The sequence below is a fragment of the Pelophylax lessonae genome, assembly GCF_965119305.1.
Source record: "Pelophylax lessonae genome assembly, chromosome: 2".
Lineage (NCBI taxonomy): Eukaryota > Metazoa > Chordata > Amphibia > Anura > Ranidae > Pelophylax > Pelophylax lessonae.
The window spans coordinates 583,765,616-583,779,025 of NC_138769.1; the positions used below are offsets into that span (position 1 = coordinate 583,765,616).

A 13,410-nucleotide genomic window follows, 5' to 3' on the forward strand; every position below is an offset into this window, starting at 1 on the left:
TAATCTAAGGGATTTTTCTGTATTCTCCAGGATTTGTAAAGCAATATTTTCTGATTGGATAAAAACTACCTCTCAATCGGGAAAAGGGCCAAAGGACACTGGGAGGAGACAGTCAGGATGCTTCAGCAGAAGAAAAAGCAACATTTTATTGTTGATGGTGTTTCCTAGTCCTGGGGGCAAGTGGCTCTGCTGGCCGTGCTCCCAAGGAACAGTTTTGATTCTTCTATTCTTCTAAGGAGAAGGGGAGCAAAGTTTTATCTAGCTCCATTTTGTGACTACTGTAAGTACTGCTGAATAGATGAGAGTGTATCTGGATGTAGAACTACCAAACCATGCTGCATGTCCAAGTTACAGTTAAGATTACCTGTTGTGCCAACCTGAGAACCTGGTCTGCAGAAAATGTTATGTTAATGAATTAAGAGTTCCATTAAAATGTTTTTTGAATCCTAACAAGTGAGTCTGCCCAGTTACTCCAGTTGCTTTTCAGCAAAGACACAAAGCACTGAGAACCTATGAGAGCAGAATTTGGGAACTATGTGTGTTGGCGGACCAGATTGATTTGTGAAGCAGACACATAAGGCCTCACACAGATGGCAATACGGGAGCCATGCAGCATGCAGAGCCTACATCATCACTTTCCCAGGGTATGTAAAGCACTGCATGGATGTATGCTCCAAACACAGATATTTTGTGTTTGGAGCATACATCAATGTGTGTGAAGGTGCTTTACACAGCCCCTGGTATCTAACTGCATACAACCGCACTTTCTAATTTGCCTCAATGGGAGACTGTATGCAACAGCAGCGGTTTCTGGGAAAGTCGTTATACAAGCTCCAAATACTGCGCTAACAGTGGTCACTTCAAGAAAGGTTAATGTGTCTTCCAGCCCCAGGGTGCTGCCATGTTATAACATGAGTCTGAAAGGACTGGACTCCTTGGGTAAGATGTGAGTGAACCACCAGAGACCAAAAGGAAAAAGACAAATCATCAGGTACGGTGGAGATAAAATGTGTCTTCTAGAGGGGTTGAAGCTTCAGCACCTGGAAACAGAGAGCCACTGAATGCTGAGCATGGACATACTGAGATGTGTGGCCCTAGAGCATCTCAGTGATATTCAAGTGGAACTAAAGCTCAAACCAAAAATGTAATATATTGCAGCTTACCAATCATTAGATGTGGTAGCTGCATCAGTTTCATCTTTTCTTTGGCTTTTTTACCTCTGTTTCCACCTGATGAGCTAGCCAGTAACACACTTCATGTATGAGGGGCCCCCATTCTGGATGAAAGAGCACAGGGGGAACAGCAGACTGCAGTATTGTCAATCTGGGGGGCAGGGTAGTGTTAAATGTACTAGAAAATTTAAATCAGAGATCCACCTGAAAAGGGGAAACTCGGCTTGCCTGCCTCCCCCCCCCCCCGCTGCCACATTTGGCACCTTTTGGGGAGGAGGGGGGAGCGGGTACTTGGTTTTGACAGCCCCCCTCCTCCCCCCCCCCAGCCTCTTGGGACACTTCACAGTACCCAGAAGACTGAGGCCCATTCACAAAGTGCTGCGCACTTTGTGCATGCGCAGCAGAAAACTGGCTGTGAAGCCTCAAGGCTTCACTACAGGTTTCTCTTAGTCAAGACGGCAGCGCCAGCACCCGATAGCCGATTTAACCACTTACCACAAAGTGACGTAGGGGTACGTTGGCAGACTTTGCGGTGTTATACCGGGGTGATGCCTCTAGCTTGTTTAGAGCCGGCGGTCAGCTTTCCGGCGGTAACGACCAATGCGGCTCGGGAGCCGCACGGTCGTTACCCCGGCGAGCGGGAGGGGACGTCCCCACCCCCCCTGCCACCATTTCAGCGGCTTTGCCCAGGTCTCCCGTCCCACCGGGAGACCCGAGCACCCAGCCGGCACACGTCAGCCGGCTGGATGGAGTCACGATCTAAGCTGGATGCAGCTTCGATCGAGTCTCCGATGACGTAACCCGGAGGCGGCATCCATGACGTCACGTCCGGGTTACTCTGCTGCTAAAGGCGGCAAATTAAAAAAACGAGTGTATTCAAAAATGCCGTTTGCGGCGTTTTGAATACATGGAAGTGTAGTGGAGGTGTCTTTTAGACCCTCGATCCCTCCATAAAGAGTATCTGTCACTGCATTTTACTGTCACAAGGGATGTTTACATTGCTTGTGTCAGCAATAAAAGTGATCAGATTTTTATTTTATTTTAAAAACCTGTGATAAATTTAAAAAAATAAATAGGAAAAAAAAATATATATGTTGCAGCCCCCGTCGCCGTTAGCACGCGCATGAAAGAAAATGCATATGGAAGTCGAGCCGTGAATGAAATCACTGTTCAAACCACACATGTGAGGTATCGCCACGATCGCCAGAGAGTGAGCAATAATTAAAAAAAAGAGCTACACTCTAACTCTAAACTGGTAACCGTTAAAATTTTTTAAAGCATCGCCTATTGAGATTTCTATTGACCGTAGTTTTTCGCCATCTCACGGGTGTGCGCAATTTTAAACCGTATCATGTTGGGTATCTATTTACTCGGCGTGACATCATCTTTCACAATGTAAAAAAAAATGGGCTAACTTTACTGTTCAGTTTTTTTTTTAATGCAGTGAAATTAGATTTTTTGTAATTTTTCCAAAAAAAATGGCGTTTTAAAGACCGCTGCGCAAATACCGCGTGCCAAAAAATATTGCAATGACCGCCATTTTATTCTCCAGAGTCTTTGCTAAAAATATATATATAATGTTTGGGGGTTGTAAGTATTCTAGGAAAAAATACTGATTTTAACTTGTAAACAAAAAGTGTCAGAAATAGGCCTGGGGCTTAAGTGGTTAAGAATCGGCTAAGGTGAGGACACTGCTGGATGCCTGGACAGGTAAGTCCCCTAATATTAAAAGTCAGCAGTTACACTATTTGTAGCTGCTAACTTTTAATTTTTTGAGGGGAAGCCTGCAGCTCATCTTTAAATTCACTAACCATCTGAAGCCAAACTCCAGCTAGCACTTTAAAAACAATTGCATCAGACTGTTTCTTTTTTCTTTTGGGATAAAGGCTTTTCATGGATAAATTAAAGCGGATCATTGTAAGCACTCCTGCCAGTGTTAAATCCTTTGTTTTATCCCTGTAAACTGATACATCAGGAAGAGAGCTTGTTCTTTTAAAAAACAATAGCCTTACTGAATGGATCACTAGATGAAAATAGAAGAAAGAAAGCCTAAAAAAGAAAACCAATGCAGCCCTCACATCTAAAAATTGGTAAGTTGCAATATACTAAATGTCTGCTTTTGAGTTTAATACTGCTTTAACCACTTCTGGACCGGAAGGTTTTGCCCCCTTAATGACCAGGCCATTTTTTTTGCAATTTGGCACTGCGTTACTTTAACGGACAATTGCGCAGTGGTGTGACGCTGTACCTAAATAAAATTGATGTCCTTTTTTCCCCCACAAATAGAGCTTTCGTTTGGTGGTATTTGATCACCTGTGCGTTTTTTTTTTTTTCGCTATAAACAAAAATAAACAACAATTCTGAAAAAAAAAAATGATAATTTTCACTTTCTGCTATATAACATTCCCAAAAAAAAAAGTATTAAAAAATCTAAATTTTTTAACATTTTAGGCCAATTTGTTTTCTGCTACATATTTTTGGTAAGAAAAATCGCAATAAGCGTATTTTGATTGATTTGCGCAAAAGTTATCGCGTCTACTAACTACGGGAAAGATTTATGTAATTTTTATTGTTTTTTTTTACTAGTAATGGTGGCGACCTGCGAGTTTTTGCGGGACTGAGACATTGCGGCGAACAGATCGGACCCCTAACTGACATTTTTGACACTTTTGGGGGGACCAGTGACATTAAAGTATGCTAAAAATATGTGCTAAAATATGCACTGTTACTGTAATAATGAAATGCTCTGTGGCCTAAAGTGAAAGCATAGTAGAATAACATTTAATATTTGCTATTTGTTTTTTTATCAGATGAATATTTGTTACATATACAGTGGTGATCGAAAGTTTAGGCACCCCAGGTAAAAATTTATATTAAGGTGCAGTGGCGGCTGGTGAAGTTTTAAGATGGTGGGGCGCAAGACCCCGCCCTTCCATTTGACCCCTCCCATTTCTCAGAAGCCCCACCCCTTATAGACTCCACCAATTTTGTCCCCTGTATTTTGCTTGCGTGAACAAATTCTCCCAATATATCACATATTAAGGGGTCCATCAGTACTAGTATATCCCATAATAGGGAGCAGGGGCCCTATTATGGGAAATACTGTGAGAGACACTCTATTATGGGATACACTAACAGAGTGGCACAAACCCCACAGTACAGACCCCCCCCGCACAAACCCCTCAAGCACAAACCCCCTAGCACAAACCCCACAGTACAGGCCCCCCAGCACAAGCCCCAAAGTACAGGCCCCCTAGCACAAACCCCACAGTACAGGCCCCCTAGCACAAACCCCACAGTACAGGCCCCCTAGCACAAACCCCTCAAGCACAAACCCCACAGTACAGACCCCCTAGCACTAATCCCACAGTACAGACCCCCTAGCACAAACCCCACATTACAGGCCCCCTAGCACAAATCCCACAGTACAGACCCCCTAGCACTAATCCAACAGTGCAGGCCCCCTAGCACAAACCCCACAGTACAGGCCCCCTAGCACTAATCCAACAGTACAGACCCCCTAGCACAAACCCCACAGTGCAGGCCCCCTAGCACAAACCCCACAGTACAGACCCCCCTAGCACTAATCCAACAGTGCAGGCCCCCTATCACAAACCCCACAGTACAGGCCCCCTAGCACAAACCCCACAGTACAGGCCCCCTAGCACTAATCCCACAGTACAGGCCCCCTAGCACTAATCCAACAGTGCAGGCCCCCTAGCACAAACCCCACAGTACAAGCCCCCTAGCACAAACCCCACAGTACAGGCCCCCTAGGACTAATCCCACAGTACAGACCCCCTAGCACTAATCCCTCAGTACAGACCCCCTAGCACTAATCCCACAGTACAGACCCCCTAGCACTAATCCAACAGTACAGACCCCCTAGCACAAACCCCACAGTGCAGGCCCCCTAGCACAAACACCACAGTACAGGCCCCCTAGCACAAATCCCACAGTACAGACCTCCTAGCACAAATCCCACAGTACAGACCCCCTAGCACAAACCCCACAGTACAGGCCCCCTAGCACTAATCCCACAGTACAGACCCCCTAGCACTAATCCCACAGTACAGGCCCCCTAGCACTAATCCCTCAGTACAGACCCCCTAGCACTAATCCTTCAGTACAGACCCCTAGCACTAATCCCACAGTACAGACCCCCTAGCACTAATCCCACAGTACAGACCCCCTAGCACTAATCCCACAGTACAGACCCCTTAGCACTAATCCCTCAGTACAGACCCCCTAGCACAAATCCCCCAGTACAGACCCCCTAGCACAAATCCCACTTAGCATAGCACTTTACCTGTGTACAATGTAATTGGCCTGGCCTGCACTGTCTTATATTGTGTACACTGCTAAGCAGGCTGCTGGCCTGGCTGGCACTATTTATTTATTAATAGTACATGGCACACAGCGGCCTGGTATAAATTGGTTCCCAAGTTCCCATGTCACAGGTCATGGTACGGGCATGTCACAGGTCATGGTAAGGGCATGTCACAGGTCATGGTAAGGGCATGGCACAGGTCATGGCACAGATGATGGTATAGGCATGGCACAGGTCATGGTATAGGCATGGCACAGGTCATGGTACAGGCATGTCACAGGTCATGGTACAGGCATGTCACAGGTCATGGTACAGGAGATGGTATAGGCATGGCACAGGTCATGGTACAGGTCATGGTACAGGCATGTCACAGGTCATGGTACAGGAGATGGTATAGGCATGGCACAGGTCATGGTACATGCATGTCACAGGTCATGGTACAGGAGATGGTATAGGAATGGCACAAGTCATGGTAAGGGCATGGCACAGATCATGGCACAGGTGATTGTACAGGCATGGCACAGGTGATGGTACAGGCATGTCACAGGTCATGGTACAGGAGATGGTATAGGAATGGCACAGGTCATGGTAAGGGCATGGCACAGGTCATGGCACAGGTGGTGGTACAGGCATGGCACAGGTCATGGTACAGGAGATGGTATAGGCATGGCACAGGTCATGGTACAGGAGATGGTATAGGAATGGCACAGGTCATGGTAAGGGCATGGCACAGGTCATGGCACAGGTGGTGGTACAGGCATGGCACAGGTCATGGTACAGGAGATGGTATAGGCATGGCACAGGTCATGGTAAGGGCATGGCACAGGTCATGGCACAGGTGATGGTACAGGCATGGCACAGGCACAGGTCATGGTATAGGCATGTCACAGGTCATGGTACAGGAGATGGTATAGGCATGGCACAGGTCATGGTACAGGTCATGGTACAGGCATGTCACAGGTCATGGTACAGGAGATGGTATAGGCATGGCACAGGTCATGCTACAGGCATGTCACAGGTCATGGTACAGGAGATGGTATAGGCATGGCACAGGTCATGGTAAGGGCATGGCACAGGTCATGGCACATGTGATGGTATAGGCATGTCACAGGTCATGGTACAGGCATGTCACAGGTCATGGTACATGCATGTCACAGGTCATGGTACAGGCATGTCACAGGTCATAGTACAGGCAAGTCACGGGTCATGGTACAGGAGGTGGCCCCTAGTTCCCTACAACAGGACCACAGACCCATAGTTCCCCATAACAGGAACATAGACCCATAGTTCTCCACAATAAGACCACAGACCAATAGTTTCCCCACAATAAGACCACAGGCCCATAGTTCCCCACAATAGGACCACAGACCCACAGTTCATCACAGGACCAAAGATCCATAGTTCCTCAGAATAAGACCACAGACCCATAGTTCCCCACAATAGGACAACAAACCCACAGTTCTCCATCACAGGATGAAAGATCTATAGTTCCCCAGAAAAAGAACACAGAGACATAGTTCCCCATCACAGGACCAAAGATCCATAGTTCCCTGAAAAAAGGATCACAGACCCATAGTTCCCCATCACAGGACCAAGACCCATAGTTCCCTACATACAACAGGACCACAGACCTATAGTTTGCCATCACAGATCCATAGTTCCCCATCACAGGACTGAAGATCCATGGTTCCTTACAACAAGAGGACCAAATACACATAGCTCCATATCACAGGACAACAGACCCATAGTAACCCATCACAGGACCACAGATCCTTAGTTCTGCATTATAGGACCACAGACCTGTAGATTTTACTTCAGATCATGCAATATTTTCATGCAAATAATTTAATAAAAAAGCTATTGAAAGATGATAATTACAATAACTTCTACCAGCATGAATAAGAACTTACTCTCACTCTATAGCCTCATAAAACGGAGCCATCTCCAGGGGTACATTTACCAAACCAGGGCAAGTCCCTGGAAGACAAGCCTCTGCCATGCCCTATGCACACTGCTGCCACCATCCTGCAGAGTGAAGTTTAATTCCCCCCACCAAGGTGACAGCACACCACACCAGCCTAATTGTGCTATGTATCAATAATGACAGAGAACATAAATCCCCAGCACAAGTGTTCAGCCCTGTCCCTCTGCAGCACCAAGATAGAAAAAACCAACACTGAGCTGCGCAGCAGCTGTGTGACAGATCCCTGCACTGGCAGCTCATCCACCTTACCTGAGTGCAAGCCCTGCTTCCCAGATGCAGATAATAATCCACAGAGGGGAGCCTGGCACTGCCCTGGTGCCACCTACCACCCAGCCAGCAGCACCATGCAGTCAGCAGCCCAAGTCTGCGCTGGATTGTTCCTTTGTGGCCAGCTGTAGGTCCTCGTTGTGTCAGTGTGGGGTCATCATGTCTCATGTCTCTTCATACTGCAGGCAGTCATTGGGGGTCCCCAGCAGCAGTCACTTAAAGGGATGTGTCATCCCTCTGGGAATTCCTCACTATTGCCCCATGACCCCTCTGTGCTGTGATCTCATGAGGTCTCACTTGTCTCATGCCGCCCTCAGCATCCCTCCTGCTTTGCCCGATCTCCTCCAGCAGCTGACGAACTCTTCTTACGATCCAATCGCGTGGCTCTCCTCTCTGCTCTGACGGGAAGGTACGGGCGGGAAGGTGATCACGTGACTGGCGCACGCACCGCCCCCACGCGTCACGTGACGTCCCCCGGGATGTCCTCCTGTGTGATTGGTCCAGGCTGGAGTCTGGACCAATCACAGCCAGGACATCACAAAAGTGGGGAGTGTCGGGGCGCATTGCTCTGCACCCCCGACGACCCCCAGAAGGCTGCCAATCGGCGCCTCTGCCCGCCGCACGTGGGGTGGAAAACCCCACCCCCCCATAGCCACCACTAGTTTTTTAGCCCACCCCTAGTGGGCTAAAAAATTTTTTTTTTTTGGGGGGGGCGGGGCGGTGCCCCTGCGCCCCTATAGACAGACCGCCACTGTTAATGTGCATAAAGAAGCCAAGGAAAGATGGAAAAATCTGCAAAAGGCATCAAATTACAGATTAAACATTCTTATAATATGTCAACAAAAGTTAGATTTTATTTCCATCACTGACACTTTCAAAATTACAGAAAACAAAAAAATGGCGTCTGCAAAAGTTTGGGCACCCTGCAGAATTTATAGCATGCACTGCCCCCTTTGCAAGGCTGAGACCTGCCAGTGTCATGGATTGTTCTCAATCATCGTCTGGGAAGACCAGGAGATGTCAATCTCAAAGGTTTTAAATGCCCAGACTCATCTGACCTTGCCCCAACAATCAGCACCATGGGATCTTCTAAGCAGTTGTCTAGAAAACTGAAACTGAAAATAGTTGACGCTCACAAAGCTGGAGAAGGCTATAAGAAGATAGCAAAGCATTTTCAGATCTCAATATCCTCTGTTCGGAATGTAATTAAGAAATGGCAGTCATCAGGAACAGTGGAAGTTAAAGCAAGATCTGGAAGACCAAGAAAAATAACAGACAGAAAAGTTCGCAGGATTGTGAGAAAAACAATTCAAAACCCACGTTTGACTGCACGATCCCTCCAGAAAGATTTGGCAGACACTGGAGTTGTGGTACACTATTCCACTATAAAGACATACTTGTACAAATATGGTCTTCATGGAAGAGTCATCAGAAGAAAACATCTTCTACGTCCGACTACTCACCACAAAAATCAGCGTTTGAACTTTGCAAATGAACATATAGACAAGCCTGATGCATTTTGGAAACAAGTTCTGTGGACCGATGAGGTTAAAATTGAACTTTTTGGCCGGAATGAGCAAAGGTACGTTTGGAGAAGAAGGGGCACAGAATTTAATGAAAAGAACCTCTGTCCAACTGTTAAGCATGGGGGTGGATCAATCATGCTTTGGGGTTGTATTGCAGCCAGTGGCACAGGGAACATCTCATGAGTAGAAGTAAAAATGGATTCAATAAAATTTCAGCAAATTTTGGAAGGTAACTTGATGCCATCTGTGATAAAGCTGAAGTTAAAGAAAGGATGGCTTCTTCAAATGGATAATGATCCTAAACACACCTCTAAATTCACGGGGGACTACATCAAGAGGCATAAACTGAAGGTTTTGCCATGGCCTTCACAATCTCCTGACCTCAACATAATTGAAAATCTATGGATAGACCTTAAAAGAGCAGTGCTTGACAGACAGCCCAGAAATCTCAAAGAACTGGAAGACTTTTGTAAGGAAGATAGGGCAAAGATACCTCAAACAAGAATTGAAAGACTCTATGCTGGCTACAAAAAGTGTTTACAAGCTGTGATACTTGCCAAAGGGGGCAGTACAAGATGTTAACTCTGCAGGGTGGCCAAACTTTTGCAGACGCCATTTTTTTTGTCTTCTGTTATTTTGAAAGTGTAAATGATGGAAATAAAATCAAACTTTTGTTGACATATTATAAGAATGTCTAATCTGTAATTTGATGCCTTTTGGAGATTTTTCCATCTTTCCTTGGCTTCTTTATGCACATTAACCACTTTACCACCGGAGGATTTTCCTGCTAAAAGACCAGGGGTTTTTTTGCGATTTTTTACTGCGTGACTTTAACGGACAATCTCGCGGTCGTGCGACGCTGTACCTAAACTAATTTCACGTCCTTTTTTTCCCACAAACAGAGCTTTCTTTTGGTGGTATTTGATCACCTGTGCGATTTTTTGATCACGCGCTATAAACAAAAAAAGAGCGTAATTTTTGCAAAAACAACAATATTTTTCACTTTTTTTTATATGAAATTCCCCCCAAAAAAAATGTAAAAATCAAAATTTTTTAAAATTTTCGTCCAATTTGTTTTACGCTACCTATGTTTGGTAAAAAAAATCGCAAAAAGCGTATTTTGATTGGTTTGCGCAAAAGTTATCGCGTTTACTAACAAAGGGAAAGATTTTTGTCATTTTTGGTGTTTTTTTTTTTAACGAGTAATGGCGGCGATCTGCGATTTTTTTTGCGGTACTGCGACATTGCGGCGGACAGATCGGACCCTTGACTGACATTTTTGACACTTTTGGGGGTACCAGTGACATTACTGCAGTAATCAGTGCTATATATATGCACTGTTACTGCAAAAATGACACTGGCAGGGAAGGGGTTAACAGTATTGGACAGGGAGGGGTTAAGTGTGTCCTAGGGGCGTGTTTCTAACTGTGCAGGGACAGGTCTACTAGTGTAAAAACAAAGATCAACAGTTCTACATAGTAGAACTGTCTGATCTTCACTTTTACACAGGGAGAACTGACAGGCGGCTTGTTTACATAAGCCGCTCTGTCTTTCTTCCGCTGTACCGGCGATCGTAGTGTGACCGGCGGACATCGGGTCTGCCAGTCACACTCCCGCACTCCTCCGTGAACGAGCCGAGGCGGGCGCGCGCCTCAGCGGGCGCGCGCCCGCCCGCTATTGGCTCTGGAAGGAGTGACAGGCGAGCGACGTAGACCTACGTCACTCTGCCTGGCCGGGGCCGACTGCCGCAGTAAATATACTGTGCGCAGTCGGCAAGCGGTTAATACAAATTTTTACCTGGGGTGCCCAAACTTTCGATCACCACTGTACACAACTTATTTGCTGGATCATGTATCTTTCACATTCACCAATTTGCGTCCTTCAAAAAGTGGTACATCACAACAATCTGTGTAAATTTGTTGTTCAGTGGTTTTATCTCATTGATTCTGTATGCATTTTGCTAGGCTGCTCATTTGTATGTAAAGGAATTTTACACTTTGGCCAGTATTCTACCTTACAGACTATCGCTGTACACTTCATTGGCAACAGTCAGCCCAGCTCCTCCAAGTTTCTAACTGAGGACATTTATTGAACATAAGGGCACTTTCATCCCTTTCCTGGTAAGTTTGGGTGGCTGCCATATATCTTCTAGAGCAGAGGTCTCCAAACTATGGCCCTCCAGATGTTCAGGAACTACAATTCCCATCATGCCTAGTCATGTCTGCGAATGTCAGAGTTTTACAATGCCTCACGGGACATTTAGTTCCTCCGCAGCTGGAAGTCTATAGTTTAGAGATCCCTGTTCTTGAGGGATGTCTAATCAAATGGTGCCATAGATTGCACTCATACTACAATTACTCCAAAAAGAAAAGGAAGACCCTTTTATGATTCCTATGTGTACTAATCCCCCATTCCTCCATAATGAACAGGTCTAGGTAACTAGAATTTCATGATTGCCACATATATATACAAAACACTTTATGTCAAAGGAAGAATAAATGCAAAGCTATTCAAAAAGCATAACAAATTTCTCTATGATACTAAAATGAAATGTATTGTATAAAAAAACACATTACCTAGATTACTAGCATATATAAGGTATTAGAGAACATCCACTTAAGAAAGTGAAGCTGTATTTACTTTAAATCCTTTTCAGAGGAATTTGCATATGATTGTCTGATTGAAGTTAATATGGCTTCATACTTTTAGAAAACCTATATGTTCCCTCTATAATTCTTTATTATATATTTAGATGAAAATCTAAAAGACAATTTTCAAAGACCAACAAACAGACTGTGGGGGGTATTTACGAACACTGAAGAGTGCAAAATGTGGTGCAACTCTGCATAGAAAATAATCAACTTCCAAGCTTTATTGCCAAAGCTTAATCAAAAAAGCTGAAGTCAGAACTTGATTGACTACCATGCACAGCTGCACCAGACTCTGTTTTAGTAACCCCCCCCCCCCCATACTAATTAGGACCCTCTACATTCTATACTATTTATTTTTATAATTAACTACACATTCCCCAGAGATTTACAAAAACTATAAATTTAAACTATAAATAAACTATAAATTTAACACTCACAAAAGTCACTACATATAGGGTATTATTTGCTGCAGAATGTTGATGGATATGCAGCCAATCCTAGGGAATGTGCAAGAAATTTGCACAAACTTTTTAGATATTTCACAAATGTTCTTTCTAAAGTGCGTTTGTAAAATTACAGTATCTGATTGATTGTTTTCCACTCAGTCTTTCCAGAGTTTTTACATAATTGTCCAAAGAAAAAAACAAACCTAAAAAGAACTATACCCTTATCAATTATAACTACTTCATGTATTCTCTGGCACATAATTTAACCAATCATATCCTAAATCTAGAACACCACAATTGTTCACAATACCTTTTCTTGGGCCCGAGAAAATCTTTTTTGGACATTTTTGGCAAAGATCCCTGCACCTCCTTGCTTGGCCTCTGCCATTGTTGTTTGCTAGCAGATGTGGTTTCCTAATGTGTGTATGAGAACTTCTGCAACGGAGAAAGAAAGAAACGTCAGCTCCTCCCAAGCTATGCTTTTTCCGCTGTAAGAGTTCTAAAACCACTTCACTTTTTTAGACACTTCAACTTTTCTGCTTGCACCTAATACTATATATATCTTTGTATATGCATATTACCACTAAATACTTGATAATGCAAGGGGACATTCTCAAAGAAGAAACCTCCTTCAATCAAACGAATGATGACTTATAGCTAAAAGAGCAAGGAAAGGCCATAATTATAAAGCCTGGATAGCAGTGGTTTTTAAGAGAACTAGACACACATAGCATTATGCAAGGCATTTTTAAAACTGTTGAGTTTACCTATGACAGAATAAAAGTAAGGGGTGCCTGTTTTAACCCGAACTCATGGGATTGTGACAGCAGAGCAGTTTCTAGGCTCCCCCTTTCTTCCTTCTAGTCAGTTAGGCAAATGGGTGGAGTTAGGAGTCAGTTAGCATGAATCAAAGGTTAGGAAGGTCAATAGGGTCAGCTGACCTCTGTAGATCAGCTGACTGTTAAGGAATATTCCAGGAGGTAATGTCACATGACCTATGAAACATTCTAGAAAGGGTCTGAGCCCCTATAAAA

At 44.5% G+C, this 13,410-nt stretch overlaps 1 protein-coding gene across 1 annotated transcript in view; it reads right to left on the minus strand.

The window, feature by feature from the left end:
* Window positions 1–12,806, minus strand: part of BIN2 (bridging integrator 2) — a 72,416-nt gene extending 59,610 nt beyond the window's left edge. The window contains exon 1 of the mRNA XM_082247813.1: window positions 12,687–12,806. Coding sequence (XP_082103939.1) covers window positions 12,687–12,764 — 78 coding nt within the window. The 5' untranslated portion in view covers window positions 12,765–12,806. The remainder of the gene's footprint in view (window positions 1–12,686) is intronic.
* Between the last annotated feature and the right edge of the window lie 604 nt (window positions 12,807–13,410).